The following is a 26,979-nucleotide window of genomic DNA, read 5'->3' on the forward strand; positions in this document are numbered from 1 at the left end:
TGAAACTAATATAACACTGCACATTACTGGAATTAAGATTTAAAAATAAAATTAAAAATATAAAAACTTTTCTGTCTATAAATAAATAAACAAACAATCCAATGAACCCTCTTAAGATGAGAAATTTGGGGCGAGGGTGTTTATTTTCTCTCCATGTTAGTTCATGTATACTCACTAAAGTATTTCTTGATTCCCTGTAACCTAGTCACATTTCAAAAATTAAAGATACCTTTACTTTTGCAATTTATTTCAGAAATTTCTATAGCTGGGATCATTGAATCTTAAAAATATGGAAAGCACAACATATACCCCAACATGCATTTATTAGATATTGAGCATTACAAATCTCAAAACATGTAACTGTTAGAGGAATAATTTCTCACAATTTCACTAGTTTTTTTTTTTTTCCTTTCTACATAAAGCTTTAGGTTATATCCGTATTTAAAGCAATAGCGTTTTCTTCTAAAAACTTTGAATTTCATGTGATTATAGTATACCTCCCTAGATAGTTTTATTGGATCTGTTTCTGAACTTTTTTAATACATATATTTTTTTACTTACAGAGATCTTTATTTTATTTATTTATTTATTTATTTATTTATTTATTTTATTTTTTTAAATTTTTTTTTCAACGTTTTTTATTTATTTTTGGGACAGAGAGACAGAGCATGAACGGGGGAGGGGCAGAGAGAGAGGGAGACACAGAATCGGAAACAGGCTCCAGGCTCCGAGCCATCAGCCCAGAGCCTGACGCAGGGCTCGAACTCACGAACCACGAGATCGTGACCTGGCTGAAGTCAGACGCTCAATCGACTGCGCCACCCAGGCGCCCCTATTTTATTTTTTTGTACTCTTTATATCCATCTCCCTATCTATAAAATGGGGGAAATAACTGTAGTTAACTCACAGCGTCATTGTAAAGATGAAATGACAGAATCAGTGTGAAGCATTGCTGCTAACACATAACCACATTGGGGATTAAAAGGACACTCATCATGATGAGCACTGAGTAATGTATAGAATTGTTGAACCACTATATTGCACACCTGAAACTAATCTAATACTCTATGTTAATTACACTGAAATTAAAACAAAATTAAAAAGAGACCATCCACAAACATACACCCAGATAATTCGTATAAAGCCTTTAGCACAGTGTCTGGAGTAGAGTAAGTGCTTGATATGTTTCAACTAGCAGAAAGTTGTATCACCTCTCTGGACTCAGTTTCCTCATGTGTAAAATGGAAATAGCAATATTATTCACCACATTGGCTTGTCGTGAGGATTTGATGAATTATAACATGTGGAACAGTGTCTGGCTAATGGTAAACAGTAAATAAGTACGAGCAATTTAATTAATTTATTACTTCTTCAGTGTTGCCCAAACCTTTCCCATTGCACTTATATGGATATAGACTGAAGCTTAAGCCTAACAGACTGAAATTAGGGAAGACAGCCACCAGGGAAATGGCTTGCCTCTTCCCTGCTTCTCCAAAGAAAGAGGCTGACTGGATGGGTATGCATGGGACAAGTCAAAACAAGGATAGGTCAGAATGGAATGAGCTACCATAGATAAGGGCATGTGTCATTACAGATGCAAAGCAGAATTGACTATAGCTTTTTTTCTTTTTTAGAGAATAACTGGTATATGTTGATTTTTTTATCTGAGTGGAATGCATATCTGCTTTATATTTATTTTGCAGACAATTATTCCTGAGGGGAATAAGAGTGACAAAAACAATAATAAAACCACATTTTGTAAAAACTTTATAACTTAAAATAGGCCTTCCTTGTATTCTTGGGGGCACTGGAAGTGCATGGCTTTCCATAAAGGGTGGGTTGTCCTCAGCTCCTCACCTATAAAATCAGCTAAAATAATTTTGCAGCATTTTTTTTAAAAAAGCTCTTATTAACTAAATATGAAGTGGTTTAAATTAAACCCAGGCCAGACTGACTTTTTTGTCTGTGGAGAACTGAAATAGAACTTCAGTGCTAAAATATTTTATTTTTTCCATCATTTTCTTGACTCATTAGACTGTCAGCCATGCAGGTGGCCTCGGCCCACTGGGTTGGGTACTGCAGTTATCATAGCTCTTTCCTAACATGGTTCAACATGGAAAAGAGACTCCATTAGGAATGGCTTAGATTTTTTTTTTTTTTGAGAAGCAAAATCGGATTCATGTGTTCTATTTACTTAAGGCTCAAGTAAACAAACTGAAACAAATTTAGTTGAATAGTTGAATCCTCATTGGGACCCAGTCTCATTTGAAGGCACACACTAGTACGGAGAAGCACACGCTCCATAGCTATGTTTTATTCCCAATGCCAGACCCATGAGGCAGCAGACCTGTGTAGTGGAAACAGAGACAACATGCTTTAAAATGCTCTTTATAAGTGATTTGGCACACGGAAGGATGCTATGCCCGGTTGTTTTCCTTAGCTAGAGACCAACACTCTGCACCTGTGAAGAATCAAATGGCATGCCCTCCCAGTCCAGCCGCTGCCATGGTGGGTGTTAAATCCTGTGTCTTCTGCCTTGTTTTTCTAACTGGCTGGAATCCGCTGGCCAAGCACCTGGGTGTGTTTATTACATCCTCTCTGGGCTCAGAGTCATGGACACTTTTCAAGTAAAGAAGCGACACACATCTTGCCCAGGTCGCATTTCTGTGACATCCGGCAGGCCTTCTACAAAAACACTTTCAGGAGGAAAAGGAAAAGAATGACAAAGGCAACTGACAGCCACATTACTGTCCTCATCCTGACTGTGGAAAAACATCCTGGGAAAAAGGAGCTGGATGGATGATTTGCTCCTTTAACTTGCAAATCAAGACTGAAGGATCTGGGGCCATTCTACGAGAGGAGGAAACTGCGACTTAAAACTACACTTTACCCAAAGATAGAGAATTTAGTTAAAAATTTGGTAGGCTCAGCAACTTTGGGGACTCATTTTCTTAAGCCTTGGTTGGTGCCAGCCAGCTGCTGCTTAATCCCACAGAATTGTCATCAACTGGGGAAGCCTTCCCCACCCCACCCCCGCCCCCCGTTAAAATGCAAATAGCTTTATTGTTTTTTATATTGTGAAAAGGTTACATGCTAATTGTAAATAATATCAATAATAAACCTCTACCAGAGTGTAAGGAAAACAAACAAACAAACAAAAAACCTATGAGTATATATAAAATAAGCTTTCAAATAATGGTGCTGATATTCTACACCCTCCCTCCCTTCATGATTTGGGTTGAGCTGCTGATTCTTTCTGGGTGCAAGCCCCAGTGCTGATGATGGTGACACAGAGAAAAGAAAAATGTGGTCCCTGACCTATAGGAGCTCTCAGCGAACGTGGGCCAAGGGAGATGTACAGATTATTTGAATTTAACTTGGTGTGTGTTACTACTACTAACCCTCCCTGCATGAGCGAGTTTGGGAGAGTGTTATTATCAAAGCTTGGTTTGTCAAATGATAGAGTCATATCATGGGAGGAAGAGGTAGCTGTCTATGGGAGGACATGGCATGTGTAATAGCAAGCAGCTGGGAAAAGACCAGGAGTCTTTTGGAAACCTTGAGAACTTCAAGTGCCTGGAGCGTTGAATGAATAGTTGAAGAGAGGGGGAAGGATGAGACTGGTCCGGAGACTGGGGTTAGATTATGAAAACTCCTCATTGATTAGCAGATGGTTCCTGTCTTCTACCTTCTCTCTCCAAAGTTATTCATCACTGGTGCCCAGATGACCTTGGAACAGTATTTTGTTTCCCTTCCTATTGTGGACTAGTAAATGAATACCGTGTACCTCAGAGTTCCCAAGAAACCAAAGAGCCTGGTAAAAGGACAAACAGTCCCCACAAATAGTTGCAAACATAGAGTAGTAAATAATGGTTACAAAAGTTACATGTTGCAACAATTTTCAACAATGTCTTGTAATTATCAACTGTAATTTAGGCCAACTGACCAAATCCACAAAGATCCCTCAGTTCCTCTGTGAGCCAGGCAGCTTGACAAACCTTATGATGCGGTAGCAGCATCTAGAAGGTACCTCTGCCTGACCAGTCTCCCCTTAGGACTGAACCCCAAGAATGATCACCCTGGTCCCCACAGATCTGATCTCCTTTCTTCCAAGAGGGACCTTTTGACTTTTTTACAACGATATCTGTGAGGAAGTTGGTGAGCATATTTGCCCCAGGGAAGTGGAAAGCTCCCACTCCATGACCACCTCTTTAGTCCTGAACTTAAGAAGTGATTGAATCCTGGATTCACCAGGACAACTGAGCCTTGGCAGCGGGGAGATTGAGAGGATGAAGCAGTGGCTAATTCTAGCTCAAATCCTGCTGCCTTTTTTCTTTTAATGAAATCTATTGTCAAATTGGTTTCCATACAACACCCAGTGCTCCTGCTGCTCTTTTAAGAAGGTGGCCAGTAGTCCTCACCCCTCCCGTATCCCCCACAGATTTAATCACTTCAGTTTAAACTGGCTACTTTAACTACCAGCATCTGCATTTCTTTGCCTATGGCTTTCCTCACCTTCACAAGCCACTGGGATAATATGTCTGACAGGATAGATGTGTGAGGAATCAACAGCCCTCAACCAATGATAGGGGTTGAGGTATGTGCCTCAAATGAGATCTGCCTTCCCCAGAATTCCTAGGTACCCTTTCTGAACTAGTTCTCTTCTACTCCCCTGCTGGTCTCCTGCAGTTTCCAAGTAGTTGATTGGCACTTCAGTCATCTCAGGGATCCCAAGCCAAGGAGAAGGCCTTTACATACCTCCCCAGGCCATTGTGCTCTCCTCTGCTCTGAACACTTGAGAGTATATATCTGTGATGTCGAGTTTAACATCTGATTTTCTTCTGGTTGCATTTGCTTTTCATTCATTTAAACTGGAACTTGACGAAGCATCAGTGTCTTGTACTGGTGAATGGCAGCTGATGACATGGCACGTTGTGTTTAAGGAGGGCCAGGAAATATATAGACATTAGGTTCCAGGTATGGCTGGTGGCTACTGTTTTTCAGAACCTGTCAGTCTGCTTCCTGTGTGGTGGCCAAAGTGTGGTCACCAGACTAGGAGCAGTGAGTATCACCTGGGAATCAGAATCTACAGCTTAACGAGATCCCCAGGTATTCTGCATGTACCTGAATATGTAAGAGGCACTGGTCTCAAGGACCCAGGCCCTGCAGGATTTATCTCCCATAGAATCCCCTAGAGATTTGCTTATCAAAACAAATTTAAGCCTGGTTTATTTTGTAGTAAGTAGCAGTTAAGAACTTGGTACTGGTTCATATCATCTGAGTTAAAGCCTCTAAGAAAATTACATGTGACAGCTGACTGATCAGCAGTAGACTGTCACACTGAAATGTTCATGTTATAGTTCTTAGCATTAACCAGAATGATCCTTCTTATCTACATGAATATGTGAAGATAACACATGAGAAATTACACTGAAAAGGGTGTCTTGACATCAGTTTATTTCTTGGTAAGTAATAAATAAATCTAAAGTAGATAAAGACATAGTTATTGCTATTTAAGACTGATAAACTTGAGATGACTGGAAAATAAATTCTCCCAGAATACAAGTGAACGGAAATGATCAACCTTCAATGCTGTGTAGGTCCCATAGAGTTTCAAATATCTGGAAGTTTACTCAGAAAAGTGAAAGACAAACTTTCCTAACTATCTCATGTCATTGAAATCTTTATTTACTAAGTATGGTTGATTTTAGAAAGCCCAGAATTATGCTAAGCTGATACTGGTTTCTCCATTTTCTCCTGCTATTTCTTATATTGACATCTGCTTTGGAGGGCAAACTTCCTTCAGATGCAGATGGCATTCTTCGTGACGATGTGATGATTCTAGCTCATTCAAAAGCCCCCTTCTTCTTTCAAAACACTTCCCAGAGCCCACCTTCTCTATGACAGCTCCACATTCCTGAAGCACTATTTGGTTATAAATTTGCTCTCTCCTTTCTGCCTGGTAGGTACAGATTCAACTAGCAGGAAAAGAGGGTGATGAAAGGAAATAGTACAAGTTACAAAGATTTTCCAAAGGAAATATTCTAGCTTCCATCACTTTAGAAAGTGAGAATGACCTTGAAGGCAAGATGCATGGATTTTAGTATCCCGTACAGTAGATAAAATAGACACAGCAGACATAGTGAGGTGACTCTTCTGTTCTTCTGTTAAGAAATGGCAAAATTAACCCATGCTATGCTCTGAATGTGCCCCCCTCACCCCTCACCAAGTCATATGTGGAAACCTAATCCCCAAGGTGATGGTATTAGGAAGTGGAGCCTTTGGGAGGTGATTAGGCCATGAGGATGGAGACCTCATGAATGGAATTAGTTCCCCTATAAAGAGCCTAAATGTCCATCAACTGATGAATGGATAAAGAAATTGTGGTTTATATACACAATGGAGTACTACATGGCAATGAGAAAGAACGAAATATGGCCCTTTGTAGCAATGTGGATGGAACAGGAGAGTGTGATGCTAAGTGAAATAAGCCATACAGAGAAAGACAGATACCATATATTTTCACTCTTATGTGGATCCTGAGAAACTTAACAGAAACCCATGGGGGAGGGGAAGGAAAAAAAAAAGAGGTTAGAGTGGGAGAGAGCCAAAGCATAAGAGACTGTTAAAAACTGAGAACAAACTGAGGGTTGATGGGGGGGTGGGAGGGAGGGGAGGGTGGATGATGGGTATTGAGGAGGGCACCTTTTGGGATGAGCACTGGGTGTTGTATGGAAACCAATTTGACAATAAATTTCATATATTGGGGAAAAAAAAAAAGGAATTAGTTCCCCTACAAAAGAGGCCCAAGAGAACTCCCTTGTCCCCTTCCTCCATGGAACCAAACAGCACTATGATCTTGGATGTCCTAGCCTACAGAACTGTGAGAAATAAATGTTTGTGGTTTATAAGCCACCCAGTATGTGGTGTTTTGTTATAGCCGCCCAAATGGATCAAGACAAACTATGAGCCCATTCAGGATCTCAACACAACCCCATCTAAAAACCCTAAAAGGCTATTGTACTCTTTTGTCACTGTTACTAAAAGTCAACTCACAAATAAGTGGAAAACAATTTGAGAGTTAATAGTTTTCTTCAGGCTAGTGCGTTTCAAATCTTTGAGCACACCATGGTCAGATAAAACTTCAAAACCCCATCCTATTTGTTGCAATTTGTTTGCATATTTTTATTTACTTGCTTGTTTATGCCAGTTAAGTTGCAATAAATTAAGTTAAATATGTTTATCTCAGCAAGCAGTTAAGGCAGTTCACAATGGAAATGTAGTTGCTATGAGACCAAACATCATTAACCCAAGGCAAAATCCAATAACTGAAAAGGGAAGCATTGCGAGAATGGGGAGCAGGGTACCAGAAAAACTATCTCAAACTCTCCTAGCTAATCTCAGGCAAAGTTTCCCCTGTGGCAAAATGAATTTTTCCATTTTATTCTCTGCTGTAAGTAATGAAATACTACCCAAATATTTTCTGTCTAACCTGTATCTCAGGAGTTAAATCTCAGCTACTATGAATAAAACTTCCTGGCTATTTTTTATGAAAATAAGTAGGTGCAAAGAAAGATAGGCATCTTGTATGTAATTATATAATGAGTAAATTATGTAATGTAATGAGTAAATTACGGAAAGTTCAATTGTAGCTGATGTGTAGTTCAACTGAGTTAAATCTTACCATATTTTTCCTTTTCTAATGAGCAAAAAGCATTTTTTTTTCCTGGCAAAGTGCTCAAACACTATTTCTCTTTTCCTTGCCTTGCCTTGCCTTGCCTTGCCTTGCCTTGCCTTGCCTTGCCTTGCCTTTTCTTTTTTCTTTCTGGGCCCATAATAAGCATCTTTCTTCAAAATGTTTCCATGATTGGGCCAGAAGGTTTGTGGTTACTTTTTCTATCATTTTGTGATTACCCTCCATTTGCTAAACAGATATTGTGTAATTAAAGATGGGCCACTTCTTGAGGTCTCTAGAAATGTTTCAATGCTAAAGGCCCCAGTGGTCTTTCAAAAATGTTTGCTTAATTAAAGCAAAAGAAATAGTGGAACCATTGTTCAGGATAATCAATGAAAGGCCATTTACATGAGGGGACCATGGCGTGGTGGAAGAAATCCTGGCTCAGTATAATTCATTCTGGGTCCCTTGAGCCCACACAAAAGATTTACCTTTAAGAGGCTAAGTTCCCAAGCCCCCATGTTTTTAGAAAGTAAATCCAAACTATAGACCCTCTAAATCTTTTATCAACCCTCAAAATAATACTACGTTAGAAGCTCAAATTAGAAGGACTTCTGCAAGCTTTAACATCTGTATTTAGGGGTCAGTGCAAAGAAAAGATGCTGGGAAATAAACCCTCAGGACAAATGTAGAGCGATTTGAGTTTTCAAATATAAATGTGGGCACACTGAATTCTGTTTTAGGAAAAATAACTGCAAATTGGAAAAATTTATTTGATAGCAGATCATGTCCAGTTTTCTGCCCTTTAAAAAAATCAATCATACTAAAACCATTAATTTATTTGGCTGCATTATTATCTTAAAAAGCAAGACATAAAGGTAAGCTGTCTTTCACATTCTCTGATTTCTATTTTAAATGTCTTTTTGAGGAAGACATACTAAGTCCCATGTTTAAATAAAAGCTATAATTGGTTTATAAATACAAAAATTATACCTTTTTTTTTAACAAGGGTGGGGTTTACTTTAGCACTCTGTGCCAAATGCATGCAGTTGAACTGAGTCCAATGGTCCTTAATTTTTGCCATGTTACAGAATTTGAGGTTCATTCAAAACAAAGGATACATCTGTTTTCATCAGCTGTTTCTTGACTTTTATTACTGGGACTTATTTTTTAAAATTGTTTTGCCTACATGGTATTGTTTTACTAGGCATGATTTATTGCTCTCCCATGTGCCCACAGAAACTATATGTTCAGAAATAACGCAAACTGAACCAAAATAAGAGGGGAAAGATGGGAACGATTTCATTTACATTGGATTAAATAATCATTTAGAATATGTGAATACATTTACATTGCAATAAAGTTTTTATTAATGGGAACAAAAATATGTTCAATTTCTCCAAGCTGATATACAGAAAAATTGAGGCATGTTCAGAGGACAAAGGGAAGAATTGAGGAATGTGAGTTTTGGAATGCTATTTAAAAAATCAGCTCAGGGGCGCCTGGGTGGCTCAGTCGGTTAAGCGGCCGACTTTGGCTCAGGTCATGATTTCGTGGTCCGTGAGCTCGAGCCCTGCGTCGGGCTCTGTGCTGACAGCTCAGAGTTTGGAGCCTGTTTCAGATTCTGTGTCTCCCTCTCTCTGACCCTCCCCTGTTCATGCTCTGTCTCTCTCTGTCTCAAAAATAAATAAACGTAAAAAAAAATAAAAATTAAATTAAAAAAAAATCAGCTCAAAATTGGAGGATTATCTGCCTAACAGAGTCATTAACAATGTTTTAGTTTATTTATTCTCTACTTGATTCTACAAAAGAAGATTTCAAGCAGCTTGCCCTCTCAATGTTCTGTTAAAAAATTTATTGAATCTTAGCTTTTGATCCTTATAAACTAACAACACTTGATGCCTACTTACTCTGAAAGCATTTTGCTTATATTTTTATGCTAATTTTTAAGGCTAGAAGAGCGTATCTTTGGGTAATATAACTTTTAAAGAATAAAATGTATTAGTTGTACAGTTATTTTGGTTGGCATTTATAGATCACTGGATAGCTTGACCATCACTGCCTTGACTACTTCAAGAGCAGTAATTTTTTGTGGATTTGGAAATGTTAAAATAGTAAGATGTTTTTACTTCAGACACAGGGAAATATTGAAAAATACTGGGGAATAATTGCAAAGAGAAAAAGATCTATATAACTATAGATAATGAGCTAAAACTTGGCTCAAGTCACTAAGAAAATCTTAAGTTGTGTAGTAGTTTTACTTAATCATGTAACATTTTTAAAAAGGGAAATGGGTACCTGGGTGGCTCAGTCAGTTGAGTGGCTGACTCTTGATTTCAGCTCAGGTGATGATTCCAGGGCATGGGATTGAGCCCCACATTGGGCTCCCCACAGAGCGTGGAGCCTGCTTAAGATTTGCTCTTTCTTCCTCTGCCCCTCCCCCTACTCACTCGCTCTCTCTTTAAATAAATAAATAAATAAATAAATAAATAAATAAATAAATAAGGAAACAGACTTTCTCAGTAAAATATAGAGCATATTTCACTTCTAGGTAAACTTTTTTTGTAGGTTACTAATACACTGGCCCATATACTGAGCTGATATTGGGGTTTTGGACCTTTCTAGAACTTCCAAGCCTTCTTGATTCACAAAATAAGTTAACTGGGGGAAATTAAGGGTATATAGCTTCTGAGACAGCTTGTTTTTGTTTTTGTGATAATTCAAATATGCCTGCATTTGCATTTATAATTTTTTAAGTTTATTTATTTATTTTGAGGTGGGGAGGGGTAGAGGGTGGGAGAGAGAGAATCACAAGCAGCCTCCACGCTGTCAGTGCAGAGCCTGACGTGGGGCTCTATCCCAGGAACTGTGAGATTGTGACCTGAGCCAAAATGAAAAGTTGGATATTTAACCAACTGAGCCACCCAGGTACCCCTGTATTTATACTTTTTGACACTCAAGCAATAATAGCTAACATTAATTTAGTATTCCATGTGCCAGACATTATTCTGAATGCTTTGTTTTTAACGGAATCTTCACAGCCATTCGATGGGGCAGGTGCTCTTATTAACCTGTTTTATAAACTAAGCCATGGAGAGTTAAGTAACCTGCCCAAGCTCCATGACTGGCCATCACAGTCCCATGACAAACTCAGGAAGGAGCTTCTGAGCCCCCTTTTGTGACCACCACAATACCATCCACTCCTGCTTGGACAAATGAGGAATAGCTGTGAGGGCTTTACATGGTACTGTCACCTTTCTGTTCTCTGAGGGTGAGATTTTCTCTGTGAATATTTATCCAAAGGAAATCTTTCATATTTATTGACAATTTGAACAGCCAATAATCTTCTTATTTGCCTTGCTAGTCTCTTATTGTCATTTCTGTTTTACATGAAGGAAATAAAGCTTCTGGAAAGCCAAATACTTAACCAGTCCTTTTTTCAAGAGGAGATTTTAGGCAGTGGAACAATTTAGGTTGTTGCTAGTAGATATCTCAGAGGGAACTATAAGTCTCCAGGACGGGTCTGAGCAGCAGCTGGAATGAAGAAACTTAATACATTGCTCAGACCAGCTGAATCCAACAGAAAAGCAGTGCTAACAAGTCTCTTATGACTTGGACTCAGTCATTTTGGATTTTCTAAAAAGGGTGATTATAAACTCATCAGTCAATAGAATATTTGGAATTAAAAAAATGTTTAATGTTGATTTATTTTTGAGAGAAAGAAAGAGAGAAAGAGAGCATGAGCAAGGGAGGGGCAGAGAGAGAGGGAGACACAGAATCCGAAGCAGGCTCCAGGCTCTGAGCTGTCAGCACATAGCCCAACGCGGGGCTTGAACTCATAAACTGTGAGATCATGACCTGAGACGAAGTTGGAGGCTTAACTGACTGAGCCATCCAGGTGCCCCTAGAATATTTGGAATTTTATTTTAAAGGTTACTACTTCAAATTCTGAACAGAAAACAGAATAGAAGATATCAAAAATCTTCTAGCATAATAGGACAAAGAATCATATACCATTAGTAAGTGGAACTTTACCTGCTCCAAAGTGATTCCCATTGATTAAAATTTTTCCTCAAATATGAGTTACAATTCTCATGCAGAGAGGGCTCCATAATGCAGTATCCCAGACCAAAGGGATCCCCCTTTTTAAATGGCATTTTCTAACATGTTTTTTTTTCCTTTTATGTGGAGAACCAAGAAAGAAAGAAAAAAAGGATTTCAGAATATGTCAATGTTACCCATATTTTCATCTTCTTCTATACATAACTGAGTTGTAAGAAAAAAGCAAATGGCTGTCCCAAGTCTTCAGTCTGCACACCCAAGCTGGGTCACATATACAAAGTAATCTGTAATGGGGAGAATTAATATTTGATGAAAAACAAGAGTTCAAATGGATTTGAATGTGTAGTAACTTGTCACTGAGAGAAAATTTCAATTAGTTTAAAGTCCCATGATGGAACATAGAAGGAAAGACAAACTGGTAGATGTGCTTGAGACCAAACTCCATCTGACCTCAGTAAAGGTGAACTTGCATTTCTCTGGACATGATGGCAACGGCTTATGGAAAGTCACGTCTTAACAATTTAGAGTGTCTTTCAACTCTGACCAACCAAGGTAAAAGCAGATATTTCCTTTTGTAGGAGATCCAGAAAGATTTGAAATAGATCAATAGATCCTTCTACTGACCTACCAACTCATATTCCATCCTTCCTTGCTTCCTGTCTTCTTTCCTTCTTCCTTCTTTCCTTCCTTCCTTTCTTCCTTCCTTCCTTCCTCCCTCCCTCCCTTAATTCCTTTCTTCCATAAACTTCATTGATTTTGTATGTGTGAATTCACCCACCAATAACATGTGTTTGTAACCCCAGATCAATACCTTAGATGCTACTGAGATCATTCACAGACATGCACAGAGCAGCAAAAAATTTGAGTCACTTGACTCACAGATTCCCAGCTGAGGTCGAACAAGGTACTGTTTTGTCTTCTTGTTTCAGCTGTCATACTATAAACAGGTGCCTTTTCTTTTCATAATCTATTTAGTGCTACATTTTACTCATTTTTGTGTGTTTTTTTTGTTGGCAATTTGCTGTTTAAAGTGTCTCACAAGTATAGTGCTAAAGTGCTGTCTGGTGTTCCTATGTACAAGATAGCTTTGATGTGCATTATGGAGAAAATGTATGTGTTACAGTAAGCTTTGTCCAGGCATGAGTTACAGTGCTGTTGGCTGTGAGTTCAATTTAAATGAATTAACAATATATATTAAGATGTCTTTAACATGCATAAAACAAGGCTATGTCCTCATCAGTTGATGGAGATGTACGACCAGAGCTTGCAAGAGGCTAACCCTGTACTTTCCCTAGACACAGTGCTTCTGTGTGTGCTAATTCAGTGTTCCCAGTGACTTTATAGAACATAACTACCATGAATAATGATAATTGACTGCGTGTACACACACATACACACACACACACACACACACACACACAGGTATGTACAATGATATATCATTATATCACCAACAATGTGAATAAGAGTAGAATCCTCTGAGATGAAATAATTTCCCACCTTCTCACAGGCTGCAGAATAAGGTGACCAACTGTCTCAATTCACCCATTTACCCTTGACTGAGGGGTTCCCCAGATGAGGGACTTTCAAGTGCTACAACTGGGAAAATTCCAGGACCAACTGGAAAGAATTAGCCTCCTACTCTAGAATTTCTTGAAGCCAAAGAATTGGGGTGGGGGTAAGGTCCATACAAACCCTTCAACTCTTGCTCTGCAGCTAGAAACCCCACCATCATTAGGAAAGAGACTCCTAAAATAAATATACGCCAAGCAATTAAGCACCACTGGCCCCACTCATGCTTCTGAGGGTTCCTGAGAAAAACCTGAGGCCTCCCTGGCAAAGCTTCATTGAGAAAGCATTAACAATAAGTTCATTTGATTTACATTTCTATGGCCCTTGTATCTCTTTGGGTGTGTGGAGACTTCAGAGTTGAGCTGTGAAGAAGTAGAATGATTTGACCCAATAAAAAAGCAGATGCCCAAGAAATAAAATATTTTCATTCAGGCAGCTGAATATATTCTTTTCCATTAGTCTTTTGTATGTTGATAAAGGATAAAGGAGAGAAAGTGTGGATTTTAGGATTTAATACTTGTTTCCTAAACCAGCAAATGCTCAACTTTCCAGAAATTTGTGACTCTATACAGACTAGTGAATCTCAACCTTGGCTGCACTTTAGAATTATTTGGGAGGTTTAAAAAAGTCCTGTGCCTGGACTCCCCCCATTACAATGAAATTAAAGAAGAATGGGTGGTGAGGATGTTACTGTGCATTAGAATTGTTTTAAAAGGATGATTCTAACGTGCAACCTGGGCTTCTCTGAGAACCACTGTGAAGGAAGACAGTGTTGAGAATAGGTCTCAGGAAGCTTCCAGGTTCAGCAAAGAAAACACTATAATCAATTGGTAATGCCTGTAGTGGGTGGAAGAGAGGAAAGGTTGCAGCATGCAGGGCTGTACTAAACCATCTTTTCTAGTCCAGGCAAAGCAGAAAGGTTCTAACTCTGGAATCAGGCAGATCTTGATTCTCTCTTGGCTCTGCCATTATGACTCTCCTACCTGTGTAACCTGGGTGAAGTGATTAGCCCTCTTATCATCAGTATCCTTATCCTGATACCCATTTTGCAAGATTTGTTGTGAGGATTAAGTGAGGAAGCATATGCCAAATACCTGGCATGCACATGCTTATTAATATAGGGAAAATATCATCATCATTACAGGCACCCACACTTTCATTTTTGGCCACTTTCTGAGTTGCATTCTGTTATCCTGACAAAGAACAACAACAGAGGGGCTTTATGAGGTAGGAGTAGTAGCAACTTTAAAAACAAAATGAATAACACTGATACAAATGAATGGTATGGCCAAGGCAATGTTGTAAGCACATGATCTAGTTCAGGGGTCAAGAAATTACTGCCTGTGGGCCAAATCCAACCATACCCCATTCATTCACTTCTTGTCTGTAGCTGTTTTCCCATGACAGAGATCGCATGACCCCTAAATCCAAAAATATTTACTATCAGATACTTTACAGAAAAAGTTTGCTGATCTTTGATTCTAGTACATCAATTCTCAGTGGGTTCATGGGTCCCCGAAACCCCCTTTCAGGAGATCTGTGAGGTCAAAGTTATTTTCACAGTAACACTCATACATCACTGACGTTTCTCACGGTGTGGACATTTGTGCTGGAAGGACAAAAGCAATGGTGGGTAAAACTGCTAATGCTTTAGCACCAATTGAGACAGTGCACTTTATGTTCTTGACCACCATACACTTGCAGGGAAACAAAACAAACAAAAAGCCGGTTTCACTTAACTCTGGGTTTCTTAGGTTTGGCACTATTGACATGGTGAGCCAGATGATTCTTGGTTGTAGGGGGATGTCCCGTGCATTGCAGGATGTTTGGCAGCATCTCTGGCCTCCACCCACGACATTCTACCAGCCTTTCTTCTCATTTCCTGGCTGTGACAACCAAAAGTGTCGCCAGACATTTTTTTTAATTCCTCAGTTTTAACTCAATATGTATGGTAATAAATGGCAAATATGAATAGACATAACTCAGATAAACAAAAAGTCTTTAGGGTCTTCTATGATTTTTGAGAGTAAAGAAGTTCTAAGACCACAAAGTTTGAGACCTGCTGCTCTATTTTGTATTCACAGAGTATTTATAATGTTTATGTTGCTAAGTCAAAAATAATGAAATGAGGGGCACCTGGATGGCTCATTCGGTTGAGCTGCTCAGGTCATAATCTCACAGTTCAAGCCCCACATCAGGCTCTGTGCCGACAGCTCGGAGACTGGAGACTACTTCGTCTTCCTCTCTCTGTGCCTCCCCTGCTCAGGCTCTGTCTCTCTCTGTCTCTCAAAAATGAATAAATGTTTAAAAAAAATTTTAAAGAAAATAAAAAAATAATGAAGTGAAAAGGACCATGCAACTGATGATGAACAAGATACAGAAACAAAAATTGGAAAAATATGTGTGTGGGTGGGTTTGAGTTTTTGGATGGGAGGGGTAGAGGGTATCGCCAGTGAGGACACAGCTTTAGAGACAGAGAAAGCATATGTGACCTTGAGCAAATTAGTCTTGTATTTGTGCTTCAGTTTCCTCCTTATAAAATGGCAGTAATCACAGTACTGACTTCAGAATATTAATGGGAGGATTACATGAATAAACACATAAAAAGTGTGTAGAATAGGCTTTGCACTTAGATGAAGTATACTCTGTGGCCCAGCTATTAGTATTATTATAATAAATAATTTGTCAGAAAGGACGAGGTCAGGCCTTCAATTAAGGCATACAGGTGCTGCTGACCTTACCGCCAGCAGAAAGACAAAGCAGAAAAAATGAAGTCACTGGCTCCCTATAGACAAAATGTCATGGAACCCAGAAAGAAATCAGAATCTCCTCACCCCCTTCTTACCCTAACACCACACTTTCTCGTCCAAAATCACATCTGTTACCCCTGTAAGGTACATGAACATCCTCCAAGGTTTCAAAACAAACGATGTGAGGTTGGCTTGGTTTCATATGTTAGTTCCAGAGCAGTTATAATTTTTCTTGTTCCTGCATTGTGATTAATTTTCCCCAGCTCAATTTGGCTGCCAGAAGATCATCCAGAATTGTGTTGATTTCAGCAAATACCCACAGAGTCACTTTCACCTTTGGGAAGACACATGCTTTAAAGCAAGTGCTTGCTAATTTTCATAGTGAGAAAAATCCTTAATAAAACTATAGGGACACTTGGATAAGCAAATGAAACTTGCAGCATGATTTTAAAAAAAATGCTGAAGAAGAATCTGATTCTGAAAATGAGGAAGCTACCTCAAATGTGAAATTATGTTCTCAGTAGTAAAGTGACCCATCTCCTGTGTTCTCCTATCTTCCTACCTTCCTGTTTCATGCAGGACAAGTTTTATTGTCATTGTTTACTATGGCTGTTGAGAATGTTGGGTTAGATTCTAAAACCTAGTTGAATCCAAATGTCACCTTTTCTATGAGATCTGACGACCCTACACTATTTAACATTGACTTCCCTCCCTGCACCTCCCCGTCTTGCTTCATTTTTCTGTAAGGCATATTTCTTCATCCAATACATTACATATTTTACACATGTATTTTTTTTATTGTCTGCTTGACTCATTGATGGCAGAGGTTTTTATCCTTTTCCTTGAATAATGTGTTCCTAGCTTCTGAAAGAGAGCCTGGCACGTGGTAAGTACCCCCACATTAAACTTTTGCCTTTATTTATTTATTTATTCATTTATTCATTTATTTATTTTTATTTTGAGAGAAAGAGAGTGCACGCACACCCCCATGTGAGCGTGTGGGGTTAGAGAGACGAGGCAGAGAGAGAATCTGAAGCAGGCTCTGTGCTCTCAGTGTGGAGCCCAACACAGGGCTTGATCCCATGAACCATGAAATCATGACCTTAGCTGAAATCATAAGTCAGATGCTTAACCAGCTGAGCCACCCAGGCACCCCTCAGCTTTTGCCTCTAAACAGGAAATGGAAAATGTCCCTGTGATGTATTGCATACTGTGAATTCACATATGGAGACCTTGCATGAATGACAGCATCTATGTTTTGCAAAAAACCTATTTGACTCAAGAGCATTTAAGTGTCATTCTGCAACCTGGCAATTGTATGAGCCAAAGTATAAAATAGGCTGTTAGGAACTTGTTCCAATGGTCTCTATTTTCTAGTCATCTAATATTCTTATCCTTTAATGAATAAATGTCTCTTCAGTTAGCTGTCCAGGTCATGAAATATGAGCCTCTACCCCCACACCCAGGCAGAGCACTGTGATTTAGTGGTTGTTAACAAATGATTATTAAGGGATTGATTGGCAGATGTACTCCACATCCCCAAGAGATGTGTTCCACTGCAGTTGTACATGCAGTCTTTGAAAATCAAGTTAAGTAGTAAGGACTAGGGAACTTCACTACTTAAATCTGTTCTATAATAAATATTTCTTGTAAAGCACAAAATTCCTTTGCAACTACATATTTTATTTGTAAAGTCATATTTTGGCATACAAGGTTTGCTTAAATTAGTGAATCAAGACTTATACTCTGGGTGTAGACTCTACAGGCTCAGTTCTGTGCCAGGCTGATGACTGATGTTGAGAAATAGCCCCTTTAGGAGACCTGACTTGGGTATGTAACCATTAGTGAATTATAATTGGAAGGAGGGATTGCAAGTCTCTCAAAGGCAGAGTCTACCTCTTATTCACCTTTGTCATCTAGAATCTAGCACAAGCATATTTTAGGCATGCAATACCTATCTGGTGATTGAATAAAAGCATGAATATACAATTGATCAAATGTAATCAGGTACTAACAAGATTTTTTAAAAGTCTATAATGCAGTGAAAATTCAGACAGAAGAGGTCACTAGGAATGGCTGCATGGAGGAGATAGGACAGAAGTTACATCTGGAAAGAAATTAAGGTTTCAAGTGCAAGAACAAAGGGTAAAAGGGAACGCCTAGCTAGAAAAGTAATTTAGACCTGTACACCTATCAGTCTAAAGGATATTGAACATCAACTTCCAGCATATATTTATTTATAATTACATGTATATTCTGCTACATTAACATAATGAATAGTTTTTAAATACATTTTAAAACTGGACTTTTAGGGGCGCCTGGGTGGCTCAGTCGGTTAAGCAGCCGACTTCAGCTCAGGTCACAATCTCGCGGTCCGTGAGTTCTAGCCCCGCGTCAGGCTCTGTGCTGACAGCTCAGAGCCTGGAGTCTGTTTCCGATTCTGTGTCTCCCTCTCTCTCTGCCCCTCCCCCGTTCATGCTCTGTCTCCCTCTGTCTCAAAAATAAATAAACGTTAAAAAAAAAATTTAAAAAAATAATAATAAAACTGGACTTTTAAAGAGGAATTAAAGATGAAATAAGTCCTGTTTTAAATTATCTTTATTTATTGTATATCATTATTTATATTGGGTATAAATGTACAGTTCAAACAACTCCCTTGATAATTTTGAATTTTTTTGGCTAACTTCCAGCTATGTTGGATTAAATCATGGTGTCTCATGGCTCATGTGAAGATATAGGAGACCTATCGGCGAAGATATTTACTTGTTACTCACCCATGCCTGAATTCATATGATCCTTCATCTTCCGTTTCCCTGAAGGAACCTAGTTCAGTTACTTGAGAGCATTAACTTGATTAAACGTAGATAATATAATCTGCTCACTAGACCAGTAACCTAGAATCCATAACATGTTGAAAGATGCTTAAAATGAACAAATGAGTGAGACTAACCTGTGGAGAGGATGGAAACTTACACATCGGTGTGATACCTGGCATTGTCTGATAGAAGGATGGATCAGGGGTGCCATTGACCAGCTTCTTCCTTGCAGGCAGTTACTGAGTCACAGACATGGAGACTGGAGGACACAAAGTTGGGAAGAGTAGATGGATTGGGCTAGATTTTTAATGGTAGTTGAGAGGTTTTGACCTGATGAGATAGGCAAATGCGATTATTCATGTATTTTTAAGAAAAGAATAATGGGGAAAAAAAGTTTTATTTTAAAAAAGTTTGTCCTGAAAATAAGGAAAAAATTAAAATCTCAAGCCAGTTCAGAGGCATTGTGAATGAGACATTATTTAGCTCTAGCTAGCTCTCTCAACTCCCCATAGAATTGTCATCTGCTGGTCATGGGACTGTAATTTTCCTTTAAAATATAGGTTTTTGCTTTTCACTGTTCTTCTGTTCCCCTTTAGCTTCACTTGATGTATACTTGACTAGTACAATTGTAAGATATTTAAAAGGTACAATGTGATTATTTGATATACATATTCATTATGAAGATGTTTCCCCCACATTGAGTTAACTGACGCATCCATCACCACACATATTTACCTTCTTTGGAGAAAGGGGTGAGAACATTTAAGTTCTATTTTCAGCAAATTTCAATTATACGATATAGTGTTATCAATTATAGTCACCATGTTATATGTTAGATCCTCAGACCTTATTCAACTTATAGCTGAAAGTAAGTTTGTGCCCTTTGAACAACCTCTCACTATTTCTCCCACCCACTCCAGTCCCTGTTTCTGTGAGTTCAACTTTTTTTTTTTTTTAGTTCCCACATATAGGTGATACCACATGGGATTTGTCTTTCTCTGTCTGGCTTATTTCACTTAGCATTATGCCCTTCACGTTCATCCATGTTGTTGCAAATGGCAGAACTTCCTTCTTTTTTATGACATGATTATGGATGGATAGTATTCCGTTGTGTATGTATACCACATTTTCTTTATCCATTCATCCTTTTACGGACACAGAGGTGGTTTCCATGTCTTGGCTATTATGAACAATGCTACTCTAAACATGGGAGTACAGAAACCTCTTTGGGATAATGATTTTGTTTCCTTTGGATAAATACCCAGAAGTGGGATTGCTGGCCATATGATAGTTATATTTTTCATTTCTTGAGGAACCTCCATGCTGTTTTCCATTGTGGCTACACCAGTTTGCATTCCCAACAGCGTACACTGGTCTTCATTGTTCTTGGCAGGAGAGAGCCAGGAGCTGCCTGCCATTCCTGGTGAGCCAGCTGGCCAACATGGAACATTCGTTTCATCATATTCTCCTGCTGGAGATTAAGAGCATCACTGATGCTTTCTCCTCCATCCTGGGCCCTCAGAGCAGAGATATCTTCCGCATGAGCAACAGCTTCACTGCCATTGCCAAGCTTCTTACCCAACAACTGGAAACTACCAAGGCCAGAAGCAGCAGGTGAGCAGGAGGTCCTTTGTACCTGAGGGATATGTCATAAACCCATGGAAGCGTAGCACAGGCAGTAACAGTTTCTTTTGTAGGCATTCAACTTCCCAAAGAAAACCAAACCCACTAATGATCTCAATGCAGAGTAACTTCTGAATAAATTATGGCATTTGCCAGAATTTTTTTTAATTTGTGAAAACCAGAATGTAACAAAGGATTTTCTAGAAAGTGAACAAAATATGACAAAGGAATAAGAATGTAGTACAAATAATGATATTTATAACACTCACTTATGTAGTCAACAAGTGTTTAGCAATTGCTTACTCTGTACCAGGAACTCTGTTAGAAGCTAGACATATATAGAGAGATAAAATATATTCCTTGTACCCAAAGAAAGCTCACTTTCTTTTTTTAAAAAAACCTTTTAATATTTATTTATTTTTGAGAGAGAGAGGGCAGAGGAGGGGCAGAGAGAGAGGGAGACACAGAATCCAATGCAGGCTCCAGGCTCTGAGCTGTCAGCACAGAGCCCAATGAGGGGCTCGAACTCATGAGCCATGAGATCATGACCTGAGCCAAAGTCGGACGCTTAACCAACTGAGCCACTAAGGCACCCCTAAAAACCTCACTTTCTAATAGGGGAGATAAATATTTAAGTGACTAAGAGAATAGTGGGAAGGTTATGCTTAATCAAGATGCAGCCAAGGAGTCTGGGGACCATAGAGATAGGGATATCTACTTCTGTATGGAATGAAGAGGAATAGGAAACTGAGATCAGGGAAGGCTTCCCAGAAGAGATGATATTTTGAGCCAAGTCCTAAAAGATGACCAGATTGCACCAGGCAATCTTCTGGGCAGCACGTGAAAGAGCACACACTTTCTAGAAACATAAGCCATTTTGTATTGCTCGGGTATGTGTTAGAAGGTAATGTGAGTGAAGTGGTAAGCAGGGACCAGATGATGTTGGGTCTGACCCCTTCCTAAGGAGTTTGAATATTACTCAGTAGGCTAATGAAGAATCATTGTGGAGGTTTGTACATGGCAGGATATTATCAAAATCCATGTTTGAGGAAGCTTACTCTGATTCCAGTGAAGAGAATGTCTCAGAAGAGGCAGACTGAAGTCAAGTCCAGTGAGGGAAGGACAGAAGAGTGTCTCTGGGTATTGGCCATAAGGAAATTATTGAAGATTCTGAAGAGTGAGCTGCCAGTGGTATGGCTGGGCAGAAAACAATACCTGGGGTTGAAAGGAGAGAGTGAATACAATGCATCAAACTGGCCCTTTCAAGAGGTTTGTGGGGAAAAAAATAAAGATCATGCGAGACTGAGGAAGAGGTTTTATTTTATTATCTTGCTATACTTTGAACACAGATGTCTTAGAAGTTAAAAAATTTTTCAAATATGTACTCTCATTTGATACTCATGACCACCCCCACAAGGCAGATATTATTCCTATTTTACAGAAGAAGAAACAGAGGGTTACAGGTGAGTTAAATGTCTTCCCAAGGTTACACAGTGAGTAGGTGATAGAGGATGGACTCAAACCTTAGCTTCACACTTCAGATCCTATACACTGGAAGGTATTCAGTTCTAGAGAAGGGACAGGGCTAAGTTGAGACTAGTGTCAACTTTTGTGACTTTTTGGGGGTATCAAATGATGCATACCATTTCTAGTATGAAATAAGGATTCCCAAAACAAAAGAAGGCATCTTGACAAAATAGTGAGCATTTAATCATGAGGGTCCACTTTATGTCCAGCCTGGCACAAAGTCTGGAGGTTCCAAGAGATATAAGACACCATCCCTGCCCTCAAGAGGTCTGTAGACAGGTATGCAAAGAGGTTCTGGTAGAAGTGCATACAACAGACTGTGGAGCATGAGAGATATATTGTCTAACAGCCAGGAAATTACAGAATGTTTTACAGAGAAGGTCAAATTTAAGTTCAGACCATATTTATTGAGTAGCTTCATGGGCCAGGCATTTCTCTAGATACTAGATTAAGTCGCACAGGATGAATGAGAGTTTCTCAGACAAGGGTGGAAAGGTTACTCCAAATACAGAAAAGAGCATGTGCAAAGATACATGGGGTTAAGAGTGTGTGACCCAAAGTAAGGAAAAGTAATTGGTTCATTGTGGTTGAAGCAAGTACATCAGGGTAGGGTGGGACAGTAAGCTGAAATGTTAGGTCAGAGGCAGATTATCAGAGGCTTTACACACTGTGTCGGGAAGTGAGGCGCTCATCCCTTAAGCAGTATGGAGGCTTGGAATGATTTTTATCCAGGGAGTGATCACAGCTCCTAACAGAGTAATTAGCAGATGGTAGGCCCTTTTAAACGTTTCTTCACTGAAGGACTTGGTAAATGAGGAAGTGGCTCAAGATGTGGAGCACTGAATGGGTTTGGCTGGAGCAGCAGGAGAGTGACCAGGATGCTATCGCTGGAGCCCGAACAACAGGCTCTTTCAACTATAAGGGAGGCCTGGACTAAATCATTAACGGAGGACCTAAGAAGTCAGGGCAAATCATTATAGTGAGGAGAACACAGAATTATGAGGAATCGATTACCAGTAGGAAGGTAGGATGAGGAGAAGAGGGGGAGAGTAGATAAAACCCAGAGATACATAGTTTGAGTGACTGCATACATATGGAAGATGATGTTAATAACCATGAAAAGAGGAGCAGGAGGGGAGCCCAAATGGCAGGCTCTTTGAGCCCCCTAGAGCCCACGGAGATATTATGTGGCCAATAGGGCCATCAAAGTCAACAATAGCTATTCATCCAAAGAAGACTAATTGCAAGTGCCCTTTTCTCTCAACACCATAGTTTTGATCTGTTGTTGCCTGGCTCAATATATAAATGCTTGTAAACCAGGGTTTCTAATTTTGGTACTATTGAAATTTGAGCTAATTAATCCTTGGTTATGGGGCTGTCCTGTGCATTATAGAATAGTTGTCAGCACCCCTGGACTCTGTCCACTAGATGCTGGTAGCAGTCCTCCCCCTAAGTTGTGGCACCAAAAATGTGTCCAGACATTGCTAAATGTCCCCTGAGAGGCAAAAATCGCTTCCAGTTGAGAACTACCACTATATACATATTCCATTCAAAACAATAGCATTTTAACAGACTCACGACCTGCCTAGCAACAGCCTAAACACAGCGGTATCCAAGAAATCCAAGGCCTTCATCACAAAGGGGTGATTTGTCATTTGTATGCAAGCACAAAGTCACTGTTGGCCAATTTTCATGATGTGGTTTTAGAAATTTGGTTGAGAGCCTCTACAGCAGGTGTTTGGAGGAGCCATTTTGTATTCTGTGCACAGCCAGCCTGCTTATTTCTTCTTCCAGTGATGAGTGACATGTGTATCAGATGTGAAAGCTTAGGCACACATTCTGGCCAGTGTTCTATGTGTTCTCTATTGCCTCTACAAATGCAAAGCTGCATGAGGCCAGTTGGCATCCATAAGAGTATATATTGAAAAATATTTACATAAAGGAAAAACACGTTACACAAGAGTGTTACATTGGGCACTCTAACAAGAAAATTGACCCTTAATAAATAGGCCCAATCTCAGATGCATAGGTGGCTAGTGAGTTAAGCATCCAACTTTTGATTTAGGCTCAGGTTATGATCTCACAGTTCATGAGTTCAAGCCCCATGTCAGGCTCTGCTCTGTGTCAGTGTGGAAGCTGCTTGGAATTCTCTCTCCCTCTCTCTCTGCCCCTACCCCACTTGTTCGTTCTCTCTTTCTCTTTCTCTCTCAAAAATAAATAAAACTTAAAATACATAAATAGGCCCAATCCAATTAGCGATAAACACTTTCCCCATGAAAAGAAGAATTTAGGAGATACGTACAGAAGAGGAAAATTATAAGGTTTTACTATTAAAATATGAATCTGTATGTATGAGAATGCATTTCTATTTCTCCTCCTTTTGTTATTTTTCTGGAGAAAAAAAACACAAAGAGAAAAATTAAATGTGACGAGATCAAAACATCACCACTCACCTCCATCCTCAGTACTTCAGCCTTTCTCAATTCAAAATATTCACTCTGCCAATGTTCAACACTCACTGTCAGTCTTCCACTCGACTGTAATTATTCAGCGGGAACCTCAAAACACTGGTGTGGGCAGCCAGCCTTTTATATCAGCTGCTCATCCTCTCTGGGATGGTTGCTAAGGCTTCTCTCTGAACATCTTTTCCCTGAATAGCCTTCATTGTGACCACTTAGCTTCAGTAATTTTAATCTGTGTCCCCCACAGAAGAAAGGTCTATACTTTTGTCTAAAGTACCCAACAAAGTCTGATCTTTACAATTAAAGGGGAAATGAATAAGTGAAGAGAGTTTGAAAGAAAATTAAAGATGATAAAATTCAAAACAGATGTCATCTAATTTACAAATCTGACCCATCACCCAGCAGGCCAGATTTTAGACTTCAGGCCAAAAATACAAGATTATCAAAAGAAAAACAATTAGCATCCTAGAGAGAATAAAAACCTGAAGTAGACAGGCACCTTCTTTGTGCCAAATCATTCTGAATTAATTGGGTGAGTTTTATTAGATGCACCAGGTAACATACTTGCACTTTTTTTGTTCCTATGTTTTAAAAAGAATGTCTATATCTAAACAATAAACCAATGGGAGCTAAATAACAGGACAGCCAAGCAAAACATTTAGAATTTGAATCTAATTCTGGAGGAGCAGAAAGAGGTAACAGCAATTGTGGATTAAAAAGGAAGATGTCAAGATAAGGGAAAAGATCTATACCTTTCGAAATTGTGGGAGCCCTAAATCGCCTTCTGGGAAGCCACTAACCATTGAACCATATGCCATCCAGGACCAGGGGAATCTAGGGAAGGAGAGGGTGAGCTTCTGACAACTGTGTGCTGGCTGAGCATTCAAGTGGTCCTTTGACAAGAAGACATCTTTGCCCCGTGCATGTGATTCCAGGGAGGCTGCTCTAATCAGGCACCATCAGATTTGGGGACAGTTTGTCCCAGGTGGTCTTAGTAGATATTTAGGCTCAGGCTCCAGTTGGTGATAGAAACTTTGAGGGGTGGAAATTGTGAAAAGAAATCAGGGATAGGGGGTCAAATAGGAAAAATGAGAAAAGACAGGGAGAAAGGGTAGCAACGAGAAAAGGCCCAGGGAAAAGCAGAGGACAAGGAGGGAGGGCATCTGAACACAGCCCAAGTCCCAGGGTTAGGTGGGGTGTGTGTGTGTCAGGGGGTTTCCAATTCCCTCAGATCCAGCTTTCAAACCCTAGCCAAAGCCATCAAGTCATGGGGAGAAAAAGTTGCTTATAAGAAAAGTTTTAACACAAAGCATGTGGTTAAAGCTTTCCCAAACATCTCTGGCTTGGTTAAGTGGGTGGTAAGTTCTTTTGTTGTTTTGGTGATAATGGTGGTAGTTGTGGTAAAATTTTGTGTTTATTCTTTGTTTTTAAGAATCAAGCTTGGCGAGGTGGGGGAAAGGAGAATGAAAGGTAAATTGTAGTCAAAACTAAATGGGTGGGTGTAAATCTGATTTGGGATAAATGGAAAGAGATGGCACAATGGAGGGAAGGTAATAAAACAACAGTATGTTGGGGAGAATGAAGGGAAAACAGGATAAGAAGATTATGTTTATAAGAGAATGACTCCAGGAAATCTGTCCTCCTTGGAGTTGCCCCAGAGTTTTGGTTTATCCTAAATTTCATGCAATAAACATCAAAGAAATGGATTACAGACGAGAACCAGGGATTTGAGTCAGGCTGTGGCCCTAATGTATAGCCAAGCAACATGGCCTGCAAAGACTCTTTCCAAACTGTGAGACCTTGTATAAGCAAGGTTGCAGAGTTCCCATCTTGATATCCTGGAGGTCACATCAGAACCTACCCCTGATGTAATACACAGTCCCTGAAGGCATTGCCCAAGAAATTGAGAATATGGCTTTTTATTGGGTCCACAGCAGAAATTGCAGAAAGCAGTGGTCCAAGTTCTTTACAACTCTGCAAAGCAGTTATCTGTAGGTCTGATCACACCTTTAACTAGCTCCCACCACATGATAGATTTTGTGCTAAGGATTTTTAACTATGTTTTATTGTTTAATCCTCACAACAAAGTCTTCCAGTATGTATTAGAACTACAGACGCTTCATCTTAAAATATAATGGAGTAAACCTTGTGGGCAGGCGAGAATAAAGGAAAATTCTCTACCCAATACTTACTCCCCTCTAGGTCCATGGCAGTTCTTGGAGTGCAATAGTGCAAATGCCCAGATGTTGGCTCATAGAATTTCCTTTCATTTCTTCCTTTGGTCTAGTCCAGTAGATCTCAAATGTTAGTGTGGATGAGATTTACAGTGCTCACAGTGCTTCAGAGATAATTCAAAAAAATTTTAAAGGAATGTCAAAGGTGACTTTTGCTTACTCCTCCCCAAAGTGATACACTCCCCCCCCACCTTTTATCATTATCTTCTAGAACACCCTCCATCCCTCTTTTCCCTTTGAAGGCCTGCCTTCTCTAAG

At 39.5% G+C, this 26,979-nt stretch overlaps 1 protein-coding gene across 5 annotated transcripts in view; it reads left to right on the forward strand.

Annotated features, from left to right (window-relative positions):
- The window catches only part of VEPH1 (ventricular zone expressed PH domain containing 1), a 243,464-nt gene that overhangs the window by 80,687 nt on the left and 135,798 nt on the right, over positions 1-26,979 (forward strand). For all 5 annotated transcript variants that reach the window (XM_042999268.1, XM_042999266.1, XM_007086266.3 and 2 more), the window contains exon 6: positions 20,269-20,489. In XM_042999268.1, the coding sequence (XP_042855202.1) occupies positions 20,269-20,489 (221 nt within the window). The remainder of the gene's footprint in view (positions 1-20,268; positions 20,490-26,979) is intronic.

The sequence above is a fragment of the Panthera tigris genome, chromosome C2 (genome assembly GCF_018350195.1).
Source record: "Panthera tigris isolate Pti1 chromosome C2, P.tigris_Pti1_mat1.1, whole genome shotgun sequence".
Taxonomy (NCBI): Eukaryota; Metazoa; Chordata; class Mammalia; order Carnivora; family Felidae; genus Panthera; species Panthera tigris.